At 42.1% G+C, this 21,656-nt stretch overlaps 1 protein-coding gene across 1 annotated transcript in view; it reads left to right on the forward strand.

The window, feature by feature from the left end:
• Positions 1-521: 521 nt before the first annotated feature.
• The window catches only part of snap91a (synaptosome associated protein 91a), a gene marked incomplete at its 5' end in the record, with an annotated part of 29,901 nt that continues 8,766 nt past the window's right edge, over positions 522-21,656 (forward strand). Inside the window, 2 exons of the mRNA XM_084557008.1 lie at positions 522-651; positions 20,136-20,278. Coding sequence (XP_084413134.1) covers positions 522-651; positions 20,136-20,278 — 273 coding nt within the window. The remainder of the gene's footprint in view (positions 652-20,135; positions 20,279-21,656) is intronic.

The raw sequence follows: 21,656 nt of genomic DNA on the forward strand, positions 1-21,656 counted from the left end.
TGGCAGTGGAGCTGGTGAGGATTATCCAGGAGGCTGGAGGAAGGGAGGCAGAGAAGGAGGGGGGAGGCTGCAACGAGCATCATCCGGAGAGGACGGTTTTCTAAGGGCGGCAGGGCGACGGTAAAACTGTGAGAAATCAATCGGAAATATAAGGAAAAGCCATTTACAGAAACTAAAAAATCTCGACAAGGACTTTCCTGTTGGGTGGCTGCGCCTGTTTAGCCTCTAAGTGTCAAAAGATAGTGGCCTGCAGGGAAGAAAGTCAGCTCATGATTGTTCCAGAAACACATGCACGTCCAGCGGTGCTGAATCAGACACTTCCAGCTGTTATGCAACTCAAATCAATTGCCATTCTTTAGGAAGTGTGCCACCATTTCACTGTGGTGGTGGTCTTCGAGGGTTCGGCTGGGATTACCGAGGCTGCTCGCTCGTTTCAGTGTGTGTGTGTGTGTGTGTTGTGTGTGCGTTGGGGGGGGTAGGACCATATCGGACGCTTGGTAGTCGAGCTCGGAGGAGAGAAGATGTCGGGGCAGACGCTAACAGATCGCATCGCCGCGGCTCAGTACACCCTGACGGGGTCCGAGGTGTCCCGAGCTGTGTGTAAAGCCACCACACATGAGCAGACAGCTCCAAAGAAAAAGCACCTGGAATGTGAGTACATCTATCTATCTATCTATCTATCTATCTATCTATCTGTGTCCTTGTGACCCTCCATCCATCCTCCCCATGTGTATCTAGGCCATGCACCACAGCCATAATACCCCTCCACTCCCCTCTCCATCCATCCCTCCTGTGTAATGCACTTGGAGGCTTCCATCCAACCACACTATGTCCTCTTGTGAATGCACACACACACACACACACATACTGTATATACACTACTCAAGGCCGCACAGCCACTTCCATTTAAGCCTTAATTGAACAAACCAAACTTATTACCTAATTACAGCAGGGCTTCTTCCCCCAATGTGCCGGGCAGATGAGCGTTGTCGTCGCAGAGCCAGAGGCAAACCACAAAGCTATAAACCCGATACTTACATCCCTCTGACTGGAGGCCGTCTGACTCCATGCTGCGTTTGGTGCTTGTGAATGCATAATTGAAAAGGTTAAAAGTATCGTTGTTGCTGCTAAACAGTATTTCTCTTTGCTCAAGCGGAAAAAATAAATAAAAAAAATGTGTGGCACACCCAGCTATATCACTGATTTTTCTCTCTCTGTGCAATTAGTTGATTTATTGCTTTGTCCTTAGGAGGAAGTGAAAGGATGGAGGAGGGGTGCCAATTCAATTTCAGAAAATAGAGAGAAGGGCTATAAACTATTTGGAAAGGGTTTAATAGGCCCCTATTTACTCATAGGCACGACTTCTGTGTGCATCCATACATGATGTTGACTAAACTGAATGCACACATTGCATAACAGTGAACATCAGCTCATTGGATGCTTGAAGGATTTCTTCTTGCTCTTTTAGGGGATTTTCAAATGCCTTCTAGCCTAGATTACTTTCTTTTGTGTCTCCCTGAACACATTGGTTGTGTTCTCAGGTTTATAGACTGACTCAGTAAAACTCCTCTTTTTGTATCACTTAAATAGATATACTTTGATTTACATTTAAAGACATTTGACATTTAAAGACCTGGTGGTTACGGCATGGGAAGTCGTGAACGTGAAATGCCTGGCCTTCAAGTGGTAACGTGATCTGTAAGCCGTGAGAACACAGCTGCTGGGCAAATGTTGACAACTAGAAGCTACAGAGGCTAACAGTTTAGCAAGCCAACGAGCAAAATGCAAAGGCATGATGAAAAGATGAGGCAGCTGAGGATATGAACATAATGTAAAAAAAAACATATATATAAAAATATAAAAAGAAAATAAAACCTCAATATAAATAAATATAATAACGTACCGTCAACCGCAGAATAAAGTCCATGCCCTCCGCCATTTCTGAAAATGTCAGCAAGGGGGTCACTCATGTTGATCTCATGAACGTGGTGACATGACTCCAGGCTGCAGCAAAGAGCCAAATGATAAAGCAGAATGTCAGTTTACATAACTGCCTGCTCTGGTTCCCTTGCTAAATAGCACAACAGTGCAAAAGGGCTTGTAATAAAACAATACTGAACACACAATGTAATAACACACAGGCAGAACCCGAATGTCCACCGAAAGAAAGCGCTTCAGCTCCTCCACCAGTGAAATAAATGTTACTCTTAGCAGTTTAGCATAAATGCTTGCTGCACTTTAGCTATTAAAGCAACTTTTTGATTTTTATATATACATTAAAATATATTTGACAGTGACCTAATAAAGCAGAAAATTCACTGCGATAAAACTGCAAACGCACCCAGCCCTTAACTACACCTTAGCACTTGTTATTAGCTTAGTTGCTAACAACAACGGTTGTTTTTAAGCTAGCAGTGTTTAGCTGTTAAAGTAACTTTTAGGCAGTATGGTAAAAAAATGAAAACAAATACACAATAAAACATATTTGTTTTGTGACAAATAATAAAGGGTAACATCCATGTACTGTAGAGAAACCACCTTGCTTCCAATTCAACTAAATAAAAGACAAAAGGGTATTAGCTTGGTTTACTTGAATCTAGCATCGTTCAGGCATTAAAACCAAAAGATGCTAATGTCAAAACTTTTTATCTTTGCGATTCCAGGAGGAACATACTTTATGAACTGTGATGAAACCTGAGAATGCATTAGCATGATAGGTTTACAAACAAAATGGGATAAATTGAATTTTAGCAAGAAGCTTCGAACTTCGGAGGTTAGGATTTGGTCAGAGATAACACCAGACCAAAAACGTTTCACCATGTTATTGGAGTCATTGTGGTGCGTCACTTTCTTCATTTGAAGGGAAAGGCGGTTTTCAAGTTTGTAAAGTCAAACTCAGAAAGAGAAATCAACCAACAGTCATCCCCCCAGCTTGGTAGTGTTCAGATTGAAATATAAAAGTGATGAATTGAGATAAATCACAGCGCAACAAAGCGTAAAGCGGCCTATTTGCTGAACACCTTGTCAGCATTAATGTTTTAGTGGTGAGTCTTACATCTACCTGACACAGTGACGGATTATCACATTTATAATGTTGTTTAGGCTGCAGCTGCCTCTGTTCTCACACCAGCGTTGCTTTAATGGGCAACACACAAAGGAAGTAATACACGCTTCTATTTATTAAGTGAAATCAATAAAAATCCCAGAATCCTTGCTATTCCTTGCCATCCCATGGACACTACTTAATTTGTTGCAGTGTGGAATTTTTTAGATTAATTCAGAGGTTAAAATAAAATGGTGGAGGGGAAATAATCAATTGCTCTAGCATAGCTTTCGGCTGCTAATGCTAGCTAAATTGACTAGAAACTGTAAAATTAGTAGCAGCTGTCACTGACTTTAATTAGTTCTTTAAGTTTGATTTGACCGATGTAACATTTCAGAACTAACATGAAGACTTCACATCACAGCTAATGCTAAATCTTACTTCCCCATCTCGCTTAAAAGCTTATTGCAGGGCTGAAAACAACAAAGTGAAGGCACCAACAAGCATCCTTTTTTAAGGGCGGCAACCAGACGATAACGCCGAACAGTAAGACATTAATTGAGAAATTTAAGAAAAAGAACTTTCCGATTCGATGATTCTGCTTTTTTAGCTGTTAAAAGACTCTGACCTGCAGGGAAAGTTGGTCTGGAGTCTTTCTGTTGGGAACTGATTATGCTGCAGCCAAGATCCACCTCACCAATCAAACCGTTTGGGCAGGCTTTATGCGTTGATTGGCAGGAGATTAACAGCGAAGTAGTCATAAATACCAATCTCTGTATTGTTTGAAACACGGCCCATAATGCAATCCAAATAAACCAGACTAATGATAAGAATTGGGTCTGGCTACAACAGACTATGTGAATGCTGTAAAACTACAGAACATTTTACATCATTATGCATGGGCATTTCCTCACCGTCCATCAGTCAGTTAAAAGCCCCTATTAGATAATATAGTCGGTCACAATATGTTATCAAAGCTACATCCTGCACAAAACATGCTTTCATCTTCATTTGACTTCACTGTGTCAAATAAAGATTTTCTCTTAAAAAAGACAAACTCATTAAACGGCTAAACAGACTCTTGTTGCTAGCTGTGTGTCTGTGGTCTAAAAATATCTCTCATGGATTGTTCCAGCGATGGACAAATGTGTGTTGGTCTGGTTGAAGTGGCATCCAGGCCAGTAAACGCCTCACGCTGTGATGCTAAAACTAAAAATTCCAAAAGGCTCATATCCCTTACTTCATACCTTAAAAATAACCTAGAACCGTAACTGTGACCGATTGCCTTCTGTCTTTAGTCCATAAACTGGTGACTTTACAGAAGCTAGAGAATATAAATAACAGCACTGCAGTTAATGTGTGTCTCCGGAGGTTTATCAAGAACCTTTAGATGCTCTTGGCATTTATTTTAAGAGTCTGACAGATGACTGTGATACAGATCGGAAGTCGTCTAAACTCTTAAAGGATTAGAGCTCAGGCAGCAGCACAGATTGCCCGACACCCCACATGCTCAGTGATTTTTTATTTTTTTTTACAGGAAGATCTTGATATCTTGCACTGGCTGCGTGGATGTTTATGCTTGTGCGTGCACGTTCACAAAAAGGTGCTTGTAAAGCCTTTGGCAACATCCCAGTGAAGAGGACTTGAGTGTGGGTCCAATGGGGTGTCTTTGTTTGCTGGGCACTGGCGGGGTTGTGTGACGAGGAGGAGGTGCAGCTGTGAGTCAAGTGTCTCAATGGGCTGAGGTTTTGAAGGCGTCAGATTATTACTGTGAACAAAGAAGACCATTCTTTAAGAAGATTGGTGTAGCTACATAAAATCCAAACGCTTATGTGTAGTATTAAAGTCCTGTTTTTGTTTAATGGCATACAGTAAAGGGCGTATGTGCGCTGTAAATTGAGGGTATTCTGTGGAACAATCTTACTATTGCTTAATATCATGAAATACACATCTAGATATCCAATTACAGGCTGGTGCACAAGTGAAGAAGAAGTCTCCGGGCTCGAAAAAACAATGAATTCTACTCTGCAGTGTCTATTGTGTTGTATGATTCCAGCAGTACTTGCTCTAACCATACTGAAAGTCACAAAAATGTGTCAGAAAGAAAAAATTATTACATAAAACACCTTTATGTTTGGGTTATTCAGTGTTCAAGTGTCTTCCTTTGAATTATCTTGGTGCAGCATCGTGGCCATCTGTCATGCTGGCGGGCACACGCTCGACTCAGGGGTTCACGATTGGAGTGAGGCATGTTCACCGACACTCGTATGACACAGTGAGATGAGAGCCAGACACAACTGTTACTGAAATATTATGATTATAAATCGATGATTGAAAAGAGAAATGATCCCATATTTTATTCTAGTATTTAAGATGCTGCGGCGGTTCTGTCATGCTGGATTGATTGGTGGATTATTAGAATATCATTTATTTTTTATGCTTCAATTCTGCTGTGTCTGCAGGGCAATCGTTGTGCTGCTTGATTCCTAAGCTAAAGCAACAGCTGCCAAATGATTACTTCATTTCACCAGATTAATATTTCTGTTATTACCGCCATGAATCAACTGAATGTGCGACAAGCACCATTTCTTTTTCTCTTCGTCAGTGTGTAGAGTTTATGAGTAGCTGTCACTTTTCTGGTTTGTCTGTGTAACAATTGAGCTCTTTCTCAAAGAGCCAGCTCATGGATCAGAGGACTTTCAGGGTATCTGTGGTCCAGAGGGAAACAGCTAAGCGACTAGTGTAACAGGATTTGAATGTCTGCCAAATGAAGATGGCTCTGTTTCCTTAGACAGGCTCCACCACTCCTGCAGCTTCTAATAGCCTCCATCTTTATCTGCTGCTACTCATATTGCCCTAACCTCTTAATCCTCCCACTGAGAGTTCGGGAGAGAGTTCGGACAGCTTTATGGCTTGAAGGTTATGTTTTAAAAAATCAACGGCACCCCTTTACTGCACATCAGTGCAGTGTTAAAATCCAATGACTAGCTTCAATGTCTCAGTTTAAGCTTCATGGCTCAGTTCTCATCTGTATTTGCTGCCATAATTAACACCGGCTCTGCTGCCACTCTAAATCTAGTCTCTCCAATTAACAGGTTTTTTTTTAACGCAGAGATGCGATTATGCTAAGCTCGGAGCGAACCTAAGATAATATAACCTGCTATGTGTGTGTGGGTTGATGTTGGGGAGAAAGCAGGAGGGTACACGGTGAGAAACATAAACAGCGTGCTGAGTCCCCTTTGGCTACTATGGTGCTGTTACCACAACATGAGTCACCATCAATGTGTTACCACATTTGAGAATCAGACGGAAGGAAGGCGGATGGGGGTGGGGCTCCGGGGGCTCTCATGATGGTCTTTTAGACTCACCTGTGTTCGTGTTCATGCTCAGGGTTCAGTTTGACTCGCCCCGGTGCCAAATAAAATCACTTTGTTTCTGCTACACACCTTAGAATACCTTAAGGCCTGCAGGTGCACAAAATGTACGTTCAAATGAGTAAGGTCGATCTTGTTGAGGCAAGATGCACTTGAAAATTATGTAGCTCTGCATGGAAAAAAATAGCAGCCTTATTAACCCTCTTGTTGCATTTGACACTGTTTAAAAGAGAACCTCAATATTTTTTGGAAACAGAAAGGGGCAGCCAGGTTAGCTTAGCAGGTTAGCTTAGTGCAGCCACGTTGCTTAGCATAAAAAAACCAACTAGCCTCTGTCACTAGGTCAAACATGTTGCCTTCCAGCCCTTCTAAGGCTCATTGTCTACGATGTTATATTTTGTTTTGTCTGTACAAAAAGTTCTACACAGCCGCACTAGCTAAAATAGTTGCTTCAACTCACAAACTGAAGCCAGAACAGTTTGGGAAAGTTGTATAAGGGATTAGCTTAGTTGCTGCTGGAAAACTGCTAACTGTGTTTTTAATCAAATCAAATATTAGCCCTTAGCATCTGTTAGCATCATTTGCTTGAGGTTTTTCCTTCAGGTATTAACTTGCCAGATGTGTACTAAGGATTTCATCTCACCCGGCAATAGTCAAGCCATTCCACTTTAACCGGCGGTGGACTGTCAATCTGGAGGTAACATGATTTAAACAGTCTGTCTTTATTCCAAGAATGGAAAAAAAAGTAGCAGCAGAGGTAGGGGCATGCCAACGCTGTCAGTGTGAATATCTCCACTGCTTCTGCTAGTTTTTTTTTTATACTGCTTTACAGTTACAATGCTGGGAGTTAGGAGAAGAGCCTTTTAACAGGCAGTGGTAGGACTATGACAGGCTTGAGTTGTCAGAGTGCAGTAAATTGAAAGTTGGAGGCATGAAACGAAACATGGTCACCAGTAGAGTAACATTTTCAGTTTGACAAGTAGGTTAGCTCTGCGGTAGCATTGGCTCCTGCTGAATGATGGCGCCAAGTGAGATTCTGAATACCCCCGTATACCTCTGCATTCATCCTGTTGCTTCCATCTGCAGTGAAATCATCCATAAATGCCAGTGTGCCGGTTGCATTGGCAGCAGTGTTCAAACCTTGAGTCCAGTCTGCTGGGCATCATGAGCTGCTGTTCCTTTTTGGTGTACCTTTTTTTCACCACACTTTTGTCTTTCCATCATTGTGATTCAGTGTCATTTTTGTCTATTGAACTTGCTTTCACATCTCCACTGGTGTGTTTCCACAAAATGCAGTTTTTTATGAATCCTCTGAGGCAAGGAAACATACATCTACAGAACGTTCTTGAATCGCCACGCAGTCATCCGCACCATGCAAATTATTTTCCTGACATCAAAACTCCGTGCTCTACCAGCTTGTTTTTAATTTTCCAGTTTTCCTGCTTTAGAAAGAACCCCACAAAGATGTTTGCTTTCCTATGCTATGACCCTCATCATTGTCCTCTTCACCCTGACCCACATTTGAGCTCTTTTGTGCATTTGCCCTTTTGACAGCTGCAGCTACAATTGCCTTCACTGTTGTGATGCCACGGTCTGCATCTCTCTGTCTTTCATCATTAATCTCATGAATCATTGTGACAGCAGGAATCATATCTTATGCCAAAGAATCAGAGGAGCTCACTTTTCTGGTTAACTCTTTAAACGGTACAGACGGGTACCACACCGTGGTGTAGAGTTTACTAAGGTGAATGGCGAGATTGTCGGGGAGCTCACAATCAGAACCAGACATTGATAAAACATGCTTCAGCTCTATATATTATCATGCTAAGTGCTACTAGCACGTAGCACTTTCTGTTTTGCTGAGTCAGCATGTCTTGCCGAAGTCTTTGTAGGCTTGTTGAGCTGCACCTGAATGTCTTTTAGGTGGGAGTGAGCTGAGGCGGGGTGTCACCACATCTGAAACACCTCTCTCAGCCATGAAAAGCTCCTCATTAACAGCCAGCTAACCTGCTCGTACCGACCCCTACCTGCGCAGCTGTGAAGTGCTATCAGGTGCAGTTGTAAGTGTACTGAAGCTGCTTTACAAATACAAGCATGAGAGCATGAGCATAGTGTGATACCCAATACTTGTGTTGATATCGATTCATCCCTGGAAGTGACATGACACTGACATACAGCGGGGCAAAAAGAATTTATTCGTAAAGGTGTCCGGTTACCTTTTGGGCTGTGTTAAAAGCCCTACATCATCCACATAGGTCTTACTTTTTAGATACCCTGTTCTTCATTGTGTTCTTCATTGCAAGTATAAAAATAAAAACAAACAAGAGGACAGGGAGGTTGTTGAGAAGACTTGGCATGTACTGCAGTGCCCTCACAGCGGGTTCCCCAGAAAGCCCCAGAATGTTGCTCTAATGTTAAACAGTGCGTAAGAGGTGGACTGTGTGGTTCCAGATTAATGAGCTGGGTCAAACCGTTATCTACTCTAAATCTGAGCAGCTGATTCAAATTGATTTGCTTTTCCTTTCTTAGTACCTCCCACTGTGTGAGTGACTAACATGAGTGTCCCCAGTCCCTTTCCTTACGCCCACTGTATGTTTTATGGACGTCACAGTGCCCTTGAGTCTGCAAGCCTGAGGATAAATACATTAATATCTCATCCAGTTCTATCTCTGCTGCGATTTATGGGACTTAAATGGGCAGAATGTTCCCAGAACAGGATGCAGGTAAACAGTCCTCTGTGCTGGTATCCAGGTAAACAGCAGAAGCCTTTCCAGCAGCTCAAACATTAAAGGGGCATGTCTATACTCCTGCTGCAAATCAATAATGCAGGGAGGCTAGGGTTTCCTGCCGTTTTATTACTCTCTCTGACTGCTGAGTTTGGCCTCAGGACCCGACTTTGCAATAAAAAAGCAAAGTGTCGCAAGAAAGTGTTCCCCCACTGACTGAGCTACCAAATAGAAAGGTGTCCCGTGGGAACATTTTGTTATTTACCTTGTAAGTTTTGGACGCTTTTAAAAAGTTACACCTATCCCTCAGAATCATCTCCTAAGACCTCTTTCTGTTTCAAAGCTATTCAGCTTGTTTTATGTCTTTCCATAAAGTTCCCTGGGTGATCTGTATGAGGTCTCAAACAAATCTACCTTCTTCATTTAGAAGATCACTGATGAATTTAGAAAATTACTCCAATCTCAGTCAAATCCCATATTGCTACTGTTGCTGCACTTGTCAAACTTTCCATCCTCACATAGCACATACAGCTAACAGTAATGAACGGTGGCAGATATTCCTGCAAGCATTTGTAGGAATATCGGGCTTTTGATTTCAGACAGCGGTAGACGACAGTATCCACGTCTAACGTAGTAGTCTATTTAGCCCATCATACTGATAATTGTAGCATATTGTAGACAAGGTACAGACCGGTAATTAAGCTACACCTGTGACTGAACAGATGTAGTTTGAGGATTTTAGAAAACTTTTGCATTTCACTTTTATTTTACAGTGGCCTTCATCTGAAAGTCAAGGACTCATGCAGGTTGTTTTTTAAAAACTTGAGATACATGCTTTTCTGTCACGGCCCATTTGCTAGTCCCGAACAGCAGCTGTTGCCAAGTAGAGATTGCTGCAGATCCCCAGGTGGTGGTGGCTGCTTTTTTTTATTTATTTATGTATTTATTTTTTGGTTGCTCATGCAGACACTGAACAGACACTCTTGGGAGTATTCGCTTCAATCAGAATATACTTTTTTATGAAGCATGCACGATAGCCCCCCCCCGGCTCTAGACCAGGGGCGTCAAACTCCGCCCCGAATTTGATCTCAAGTGGGCCGGACCAGTAACATAACAGCATAATAAAGGGAAAATTCTGGAGGAAATGTTGACATTTGATGAACTATCCTTTTACAAAACAGTTTTTAAACACCCTGAAAAATTTTAAGAAAATTAAGTGCTATTTTGGCATTTTTCATCCAGCTGGCCAGACTGGACCCTCTGGTGGGCTGGTTTTGGCCCGCTTACCGTATGTTTGACACCCCTGGTCTAGACACTGGTGGTGGTGAAGAGGAAAAGAGAATGTTTGAGGTCTGCAAGATAGTCTTCCTGATTGAAGTTGAGCTAAGCTGTACATTGTTGTATTTCTTTCAGTAGTTTTTTACCTTAGACTCTCTAGTGTAATCTAATAACACTACCTGAATCCATATGCCGATAGCTTGGTTTAGATATTCAAGTCAGTCAAAGTTGATCAGATTTCAAGTGGGCAGAGCTGGTCCAGATCAGACTAAGCTTGTCAAAAGACAAGCAGAGCTTTAATCTCACACAGATATGTCAAGAAAATAAATCCAACAATCCAATAACAAAGAGTATTTGGTTCAGCCCACCTCTCTCTCTGTGCTGTGAACCTCCCTTGGAGCAGAATAATCTGCACCCAACCGATATGAAGACAGAGGTGGACAGAATTAATGTACGCAGTGAGAGAAAAGGTATAATGGAAATTTATGTTTTTTGTTCTTTTATCTTGTCTCAACAGCATCAGTATTTCTCAGGCACATATTGTGAGCAGACGGAAGTACAATTAGAGCAGTTAGAGGAAGATTAAATCAGTTATAATAGTTTGCAAAAGCAGCTCTGTTCAAGTATTTATAGAAAGTCTGTTTAGATGATTAGTTAATGAGGATGAACATGTTATGGCAATGAACAAAGCTCTGCTTGATACTGCATAGAGTCTGTTAGCTACAGACGCCACTAGATTCTCTCTTATTGTTTGACTCCTGATGGTCACCATTGTTTGACCTGATTAGCAGTCATTAGTTAGAATTAAACAACCACAGACTTATCCAAAAATACAAAACAAAAACAAAGCTGAAACAAAGGCGACTGGATTTCTTTTAAGATGCACTCATCAAGTAGTTTCGGCAGTTCTAAAAGACCGGTTGGGAGTTGGGGGTTTAAATAGGAACACCTGTGGGTGTTGCCCTTTAGAAACTCATATGACTATTGGCAGGTAAGTGTCTGGTCGTTAACAGACTCTAGCCTTGAGAGTTTTTAAAGAGCAGCACTCACAGGTGTTCCTACTCAAATCCCCAACTCCCCATTGGTCTTTTAGAACCAAAGAAGCTACTTGGATGACACGTCTTCATGAAACCCTACAAGTCCAGTTGCCCTCGATTCAGCTTCTGAACAATGACCAGATACTTACCTATAGTTGGAGGAACCTGTTTGGATTCTGTTGGAATGGTAGGCTTCAAAAAACCTTGCCTTTGGTTTAAGCTATGTTTTCTCTGGACATACCATGACCTGGATGTCTGAGAACACAGACACATTGCATAGGTTCCTTTTCAGACATTTGTTTCACGTCTCCTGATTGCGTGCCATGACGTGAGTGCCGAGCTTACCAGTCAGGTACACATCATGCTAAACATGCTAAGGGTATTAGCCAATTACTTAAGCTAGTAACACCAACCTCCCTTAATATCAAACCCTTTTACTACCAATCATCTCATCACAGCTACTCCTTTTGCTAGCACTGTGTTTGAGAAACGTGAATGTGCTTTGTACAGTTACAGGCATCAGCATTTTCATTTCCGTATGTAACACTAATGTACGGCGAGATTGCTGACTGATTTTGAGATCATAGGGAAATAATATGAATCATTACCCATTTTGCTTTCAGTATCCAGCAATGCTTGAAGGTGTGTGGCGTAATTCACAGTTTTACGTTCACAAGTTGACTGCAATGGGCTCGGGTCTTTTGTTGCATAAAACCTACCAAACCAAATAACTTTTTATCTAATCGGATCTAATTGCAGTTTTCTCTAACCCATTACTGATGTGGAAAAAAGTCTGTGATGGATAATCAGAAACTGTCTGAGGGTGGGATTTTCTTTCGTCATATACCCATGAGTAGCGTGACAGCGAACCAAACCACAACTCCACCCACAACTGAGTTAAATGTCATCGAAAGCCGAAGCGGCCCTACGAATGCAGCACATCGCTGCTATCTGTGTCCACCAGCAGTTGCAGCAGCGCCGTGTGGGTCGCCAGTTTCTTCTTCAGATGTCACATCCAGCCTCCACCGTGTCTGGATCCCGGTGGCTCACTCTTTGTTTGGCTGCCACAACACATTGGTGCTGTGCTACGCTGGAATACAGTGCAGCATTCTGGGTATTTTTTATTTTTTTTTCACTCTTCCCCTGCGTGTTGCTTGAGGATGAGAGGAGCTATAAATAAACTCCGTTCTTTCATGGTCCATTCATTTGTAGCTCAGCAAGGCGTCACTCGTGCAGCATGGCTTGTGCACTGTTACAGAGGTCTTACTGAATCAACCAGTCCTCGTGTTTATCGTCCAAATATGGATTTACTGTACACCAAATATGACATCTGAGAGAAAATATGGTAAAAGCTCATACGACGGATAATGCCACGTCTTGTTATGAGTCCAGTGCTGGATTCAGAGTTGTCTCTTTCAGCCGTGGTAAGGCTATGACTCATGACATGCATCTGGCTTTGGCTTGATGGCCGCTGTCACTTTGCGAAGATGATTTCACATCTTCACAGCAGATTTTTACTACTTGATGCCACTGCAAATATGGCAGCCTGTTGCCTAGGAAACCACCTTGGCCGGTCCCCAATGGTGCGTGTACATTTGTAAAAATGAATCTATAAAGAGGAAGAGGAGGATGTTGCGTGAGTGTGGTGCAGCGGGCTTTCACTATATGCTCTCGGTTTGCCTTCGGTTGTTTTCTTGACAGACGCGGTGGGTTTGATATCACTTACAGGTATCGATCACCAGCTCATGATGTCCCTGTATGTTTTCATTGCACATTTGCAGACTGCATGTGTGCACCTTATTCGTGATCTCCTTGTTTTGTAATCACATGCACAGACCGTGCGTGAACGCGAATGTGTGAGACCAGTGGTTCTTTTCCCTTTGCTCGGTACACTGCACAAAGATAGCTCAGGTGCTGTGGTTGTAAAAGAGATGTTGTGTGTTGGTGCACGTTTGTTAGAGTGTCTGTATGTGTGCCCTACTGTTAGAAATGTGTGGAATAGTGTAGAGGCTTTTGTAAACCTCTAGTCACGAATAACCTTGACTAACCAGCAAAATATTCCCCAGGCTTTAAATGAAGGACACAAGCTTTGTGATGAAATGTTACGCTGGGGTCACGGTGAAATAGATTGTCAGCCTCATCTTTGGCTGTAATAACTTTTATGGAACTTTGTAATATTCATACCTGATGAAAAGCAAAATCAAGATTATGCAGTCACATATAACTGGTCAACACTAGTATTACAGACCTCTGTAAGTTTAAATCCAGATGTGACAGTTGCAGTAATCACAGCTTATGTAGCTGTAGCTATAGCTGGATGTAGCTCTGCAATTACTCTCAGTGGTTCAGTGCACACTTTTCCAGTGGCAGCTCATTCCGTTCCGACATTCCCGTAAGGCATTTTGTTGAAGCTTGATGTCACATGGCTGCTTCAGCTCAGGTTCGCTCTGATATCAGTACTTACGTCTGCTTTGATCTTATCTTGTGCTCCGTGAGCGTTTTCCCCAAGACATACTGTGGAGTGGAATGACTTCATTAACAGATGTGTTTCTGCTGTTGCACGTGTAACCACGATCTAGACATACTCGAGTGATACAAATACAATGTGCACCACAGCTGTGAAAAAAAAGAGAGTCTTTCTGTTTTGTTATATTAGGATGTACACCGATCAGCCGCAACATTATGAACACTGACAGGAGAAGTAAATACCATTGACCATCATGTGACAGTTCAATTTTCTGCTGGGAAACCTTTAGTCCTGGCATTTGTGTGGATGTTGCTTAGACATTTACCACCCACCTAGACCTGACCAGGCACCCCCACCCCAGAGCAATGACACTTCTAGATCCCCAGCAGGATGCAGCCTGACACAGACACACACACAAAAACAGTTTAGGAACAACTCAAAAAAACATGAAGAACAGCACAAGGTGTTGACCTGGCCTCCAAATTCACTAGATCCCAAACTGATCAAGTATCTGTGGGATGCACTGGAACAAGTCTGATTCACAGAGGCCCCTTCACTCAACCCACAGGACCCAAAGGCCTACTCTAACAAGACACCACAGGATGCCCTCAGAAGGCCCATGTTCATTCTCTGATGAGTCACAACTATTCTGGAGATACAAGGGAGACTTACACACTATTAGTAATGTTATGCCTGATGGGTCTATACCTTTTGCATGCTGCATATTTTTATAGGACAGTATCTCAAAATTAAGAAACTAAAAGTGAAAGCGTAAATGCTGACATGATTTATGCATGCCAGTGGTTAATGGTAGGAGTCCATGGCTCAAATCCCAAATGTGGGATCTGTGATACAAATGCACAAGTACAAATATTATCTGGGAGTTGGGTATTAGAAAATACACAAACAGTAACTGAAAGCCGCTGGGTTATTTACTTTGACTGTAAATGTCATAGTTGTTGCTCAACATAAACAGTGAAAACCAACTCCAGGATAATATTTAATAATCTATAATACCTCACAAGAGATAGTCACACAAATAAAAGTCTGTCTTGCCAGTATGCAAGTGCAACCGCTGTGTGTTTTAACAGACGTCAGTGCAATAGAAGTATTCATGATTCAGTCTGCTATATGTTGCAACATGCAGTAACTGTGCAAAGGGTCCAACCGTGCTAATGATAGTCAGAATGATAGTCAGGGTCTCGGCCTGTGCTGGCGTTCGGCTCCATCCACGGTAGGTTTTCCTGCGCCTCTCTGTCTTAGTCACACTCACACATATGAATAATTGAGAAGGAAGGTGGGGGGAGCCGGTGAGTCAAGAGTTCCTGCTGAATTGTTGCCCAGCATCTCAATCAGAAGAGAATCTCTCTCCGTGTTTCTCTTTTGCTGCATGATTAAGATTCTACAGCGCGCATGAATATTTCCCAACGCATTTTCTGATCGACTTATTTCAGTTGACGGTTAGAGACCGTTTGTTTCTCTTGAAAATCATGCTATAGTTATATGATACAGGAGATTTGAGACACCGATTTGTAATTTGTAGTAGCTTTTTATTATGTTTCACCGTCTTACAGTAACACAGGCCCTTACAAGAGGAAATGCAGAGAGACAGGCAGAGAAACAGGCAGACAGAGTGATGAAAAGCGTAGGATGATGCAGGCTGCTGACTCATCAGCCCTGTAGGGATTATACTTCGCACTGTGTATGTGTGTGTATGTGCCCACTGCTTTACTACTGGAGAGGACATGCACAGCCGTCGTTACTGCATGATGAAAGCATGATAGAGGAAGCGAGGGAACCAGGAGACTTGTAGCGTGACTGTCAAAGGCAAAGTGACCTTGAATTTAAAATATAACAGCCTTAGAATGAAAATCATTGCCTCGAGCTCAGTTATTAAATGTCTCCACGGGAACGAGACCGTACTTTCATGTCAAGGATGTTCAATAGATTACAGTAAAGAGACTGCATGAGCTTTGAATTTAGACCTGCAGCAGTTAGCTTCACAAAATCTGCAACAAAGATGGGACAAATAAGCTTTCATGTCAATTAGTCAACCACATAATGTATGCTCTATGTACATTGTGTTCCTCTTTGTCAGATTGTTTGTCATGTTGTTAGCCTGACTCAGTTCGTATTTGAATTTAAGTCTGGTAACACGGCATTTAGATTTTATTATGTGGGATGTTTCAGCCATCATAGAGAAAAAAATATCTCTCCTACAACCAGTTAGAGCTGTTTTGTTGTTAACAAATACAACTCCACAGTGCTCAGATGGCATGTATGACTACCTGGCTGTTACTCCACCCCACATGACAACCCTTGTAGATCTTTGCCAGGGTATAACCAGTTCCGATTAAAGACCAGCTTCCAGGCTGCCTTCCAGGCTATCATGTTGCAGTTTTTTTTTTGTGCATTTGCCATCTACAGATTGTGTGTACCTTCTGTAATGTTAACAAGGACTTACTGTGTCATTTTATAATCACGAGACAAGCTTTTATAAATATGATGAAATGCAAAATAGACTAACGTGGCCTAAACTCTTATGTAAACACTTCAGTAAACAAGATGCCACAAAGAGGGATGTGTCACGAGTAACACAGATGAGCAGGATGTGTCATGTGGAGTGTTTTCAGGTGTGGATTTGTTTTAAACTCCATGACTAAAATGGCAAAACCTTCGAGTGCAATCAAACTTGATTGATCACTCCCAGAAGCGTTGTTGAAAGAACTGCATCCAGATGAAGTATTACAAACAGCTTGGTCCTTAATGACAGTATGAGATCGGTATTAGTATCTGCAGTTACGTCGTCAGTGTTGGTACTGGACGTGAAAGATGATACATTAAACCAAACAGTGCCAATGCAGCCTGACACGGGCATGTACACAAAAATGGTTTAGGAACAACTCATAGAACATGAAAAACAGCACAAGGTCAAATTCAAATTCACTAGATCACAAACCGATCAAGTATCTATTGGATGACTCCCTCCCCTCAACCCATAGGACCCAAACCTGTTTTAATCATGCTAAACGTTACATATTTTATGGCCATTTCAATTTGGTATAGCTGTGAAGGGCGAAGCGAGGTGAAAATCTGCATGAAAGGTGCTTTTCATTTTGGAGAGGTCTGAGTGTGCAGCTCTGTCAGATCCAACTGTGTGCAGAAAGGAAAGAAAGAAAGCCATTTAACATGTACTAAGTGCTGGTTTTCAGCGTCTCTCTCTTATTTACTCTGAGATTTGACTGATTGGTTTGAGAGTGATTAGAGTGTGTCAGCAACCCTGTATAATTTCACTACTGAGGTGCTTACATCCATGACTTTGCATAGGCATACTAACCTAACCCAAACAAGGAATCTTAAGAAAGTTTCAGAGTGTCTGACATCTGGTAAATACATGATCAACCACAAAAATGGTTTAGGAACAGCTCCAGAAAACATGAAGAACAGCACAAGGTGTTGACCTGGCCTCCAAATTCACTAGATCCTAAACTGATCAAGTATCTGTGGGATGATCCACAGTGGCCCCTCCCCTCAGCCCATAGGACCCAAAGACTCCCACAGGACACCACAGGACACCCTCAGAAGGCCCATGTCCATTCTCTGAGGAGTCACAACTGTTTTGGAGGAACAAGGAAGACCTACACAATATTAGGGAGGTGGTCATAATCACAATAAACGCTTGTTACCCATCATTATCATTATTGGTCCTGGCAGATTTCCCCGTGTGTGAGGTGCACTTGATATGAGGTGTACTGCCATATATATATCTACATAACGCCAGGGAGGAAAATTCAATTGACACCTCTCAACTGCCTCCCAGTCTGCTGGCAGCAAATGTGCAGACCTGGATGTGACACTTTTAATGAATCACAGGCCTCAACACTCACAATCGTTATGCGTCTGCAAAAATCGAGGCTTTTAAAATGACACCGGTCATGTTTTCCCTTTCTTTCTGTCCGTCCATCACTTTGCATAACACTTATCTCACTCCTCGCGCTGTCTCCGGAGATACGCCCCAAGGTTTGCCATTGAGGTCAGCTCTCCTATCTGCCAGTGAACAGATTTCCTTCACAGAGGACTGTTACCTCTCAGACACTGATAAACGGCAGGAAGGGAACACTGGTGTAGTAGAGTGGTCTCAATTAATTGGGTATAAGAAGGTATTAGTCCACTTTCCTTTTAATTAGTGCTATAGGAACACACACCACATTTTATGTAAGGATTTACAGTGGTTAGCTAGAATTCTTTTAGTAATGAATATCTGTTTTCATGATACGCCCTGAACAAGCTGCATTAATTAATTTTAACAGCCATTAAAGGGGCATGATGAGAACACGCTGTATAACCTGATAACCCAATTAGCAAACATGTAGAAACAGCAACACTGATTTGGACCTGTGTTGCTGTTCCATATCTGCTTTCCCATTAACTCGGTTTCCACCAAGTCCTGGAGGAAATACGTGGTTCTTCAGTTGGTAAATACTCAACTACGGTATGTTCCCCAGCTAGTTGCCTAACTTTGTTTATCTGGATCTGAGTCGGTAGCTTAGATTTGCCTCATCAGAGCTTTTATGGAAACCAGATTGATTAGAGCTGTGAATACTGAAGTGAAAGGCATTAAAACATTTGGCAGAGCTGAGGGGAACCATAGAGTCGGGTAATAACTTTAGGTTTTTCATTATTATCCCACTCACATTACCCATACCTCCCCTGACTTCTGATTCACATAATATGGTCCTGACACTCGCAGCTTTCCACCATAAAGTGAATTATAAATTTACCAAAGTGCTTAAATAACTATATAATTTATGACACCCAGAAACATATACACAACACACACATACACCTATCAGGCATAACATTATGACCACTGACAGGAGACGTGAATAAAATGCAATGTTCTGCTGGGAACCTTTGGACCTGGTTACTTAGACATGTACCACCCACCTAGACCAGACCAGACCCCCCCACCCTATAGCAATGACACTCCTTGATGGCAGCAGCCATCTCCAGCAGGATGCAGCCTGACATAGGCAGACACAAAAACGGTTTGGGAATAACTCAAAAAAACATGAAGAACAGCACAAGGTGTTGACCTACCTTCCAAATTCACTAGATCCCAAACTGATCAAGTGTCTGTGGGATGATCCACAGAGGCCCCTCCCCTCAACCCATAGGACCCAAAGGCCCCAGACTAACAACATTCTGTTACCAGACACCACAGGACACCCTCAGAAGGACCATGTCCATTATCTGATGAGTCACAACTGTTTTGGAGGCACAAGCAAAAACTACATAATATTAGGAAGGTGGTCATAATGTTATGCCTGATAGTTGTAACTGTAGATTGTGTTATACAGCAATTTTACTTTTACCTCTAAAAGAAGGCAATTCATTAAAAACAAAATATAAAAAATCATTATTTTTTATATCACAGTAAGTATCCCTTTCATCAATAACTCTTGCCGTGGGTACCATCCGTACTGCTGTTTTTTCTCTCTGCGTCTCTCTGCTGTGGAATATTGAACTCCCTCTCTTCCTGCCTGTGCTGGTATTAATGACTGCCTGCAGAAACGAAACAAAGCAGCAGCCAGCGTGACTCATACCAGGCAACGGTGGCATAATGTGAAACCCTGATCTGAATCCATTTCAAGCAGCTTCCTTTGACACAAACTAGGTCCTTTTGCTTGGACAGATACCGCTTACTAAATGGACGTTTTACATTAGACAGATGTTGGGCCACGGAAAGCCTGACATATCTAATGATAGTTATAATTAGTTTAGTAAAATGGGTAACACAATTTCCTTCATAAAAGTGACAGGATTTTGAAATGAGACTGAGCAGGTTGCTGCTACAATAAACGTTTTAATAGGTGGGTTAACACAAGTGAAACATTTCTCATTCCATTTCCAGGTGTTTTGCATATTAGAGGAAACACAATTAAGCATGGGTCAATTAAAGTGAAAACTAGGAATCAAGAATGTGAAATTTAGCAAATCCCAGATGCTGGGTCATCGCATATATTGTCTCACACTCGTTTCTCACCCGTCTGTCTTTCTCCTCTATCCCTGCAGCTGTTTGTCTCATCGTTACTTGCTGTAACTTACTCCAAAAAGTCTCTTACAGCAGCCTGTACCTGTGCTGCATACCTCCCCTTGCTAATATCTAACACCTGACCTCCTGTTCCTCTTCTCCTCTGTGCTCCCCAGACCTGATCCAGGCCACACAGGACACCAATGTGAACGTCCCCCAGATGGCCGACACGCTGTTGGAGAGGGTCGGCAACGCCAGCTGGGTGGTGGTTTTCAAAGCCCTGATCACCACGCACCACCTCATGGTGCACGGTAATGAGGTGAGGCTATGTACTTTACCATAGTATGCCTGTAGCCAACCGGCAGATACAGTAGAAGACAAGTTGTACAGGATAAGGTTAGATTAGCTTAGCTCAAATGTAGCTGCAGTATAAATAAAAGTGTATATGCACTATACATTTTTGTCCTTGAATGAGTTGTGAGTGCAGTAGTTTAGTTTGGGTTTGTTGGAGACTGAAATGATTAGCTGCTCTCTATTTTAATGATAGAGGAATAAAGGTTGGGGTTGGTGTTTCCTTGTGGTGAACATTTGGGCAACTCAGTGTTGCTGTTGTGCCCTATGTAAGTCCATCAGTTCAACTTGTTACCTGCCAAACATTATTTTACTAGCATTGCTGCAACCCACATTTATTATTTCGTTGTTCTCTGGCCACACCACTGCTAGTTTCTACCTGTGTGTCCCTTTAGGAGTTGGAAGAACTTAAATATGAATAGATACAGGACATTTTCATTTAGAGTCACTCATCTGTCACCTTGGTAACGAATGACAGTTGGATAATTCAAGGGAAAATTTGAGAAAATTGATGGCTGTGGACGTTTATCACAAAAGGAAAACAAAGGAGAAAATCAAACACAGTCGGATAAATTTTGCCTCAGAGGTAGTCATGGAATTAGCCAAGGGACTGACCCAGTCCTGACCCCCTGACCCGATTGATCTCCTGACAGCTGAAAAAAGGCACAGGCTCTGGATGGGCAACAAGAGATAACTCTGAGAGAGATAAATAGCTGCTGCTTTACTGCCCCCCAAGCTGCCACTGAATTGCAAATGAGACAAAAGCAAAGGAATAAATGCTGATGGATACAGTACATATCCCAAAGGATATTTTCTAAAATATACAAATACATTCTGAAGTGTGCCTATAATATTTCCTTTGGCTACTTTTCCCATTTTTTTATTTTCTATTTATTATTATGGAGTGGGGGATTACCAATCTCAGCATGCACTGACAGAAAGCATAAGAGATTAGCCAACAGGAAGATAACAGCATTAACCTTTGTAGGCAACACAGCAGGTGTCAGAGAGAAAGGGCAAGTGAGCCACAATGGGATGCAATAGCCCGTGTGCGCACCCATTTCACAAATAATCTCTGTGATGTCTGTGCTATAATGTGTGTTATCTGGACACTAAATCTGAAGGAGAATATGCATGTGTGTTGTTGGAGTCTATTTGTTTTAATGCTCTTTGTCCCAGTCCCCTTCATTTTTTCCTTCGTGTATTCACATCCTCCCACTCATGAAGGCTCCAGCACTGTTTCTTAAGTGCTGGATTTCTCTTCACTCGCCTATAAAAATAACGACATTATAGAACCATGCTATTCTCCTCTGCACTTCATAGGTTTCTTGTAGAGTGCTGAATGG

The sequence above is a fragment of the Chelon labrosus genome (genome assembly GCF_963514085.1).
Source record: "Chelon labrosus genome assembly, chromosome: 12".
Taxonomy (NCBI): domain Eukaryota; kingdom Metazoa; phylum Chordata; class Actinopteri; order Mugiliformes; family Mugilidae; genus Chelon; species Chelon labrosus.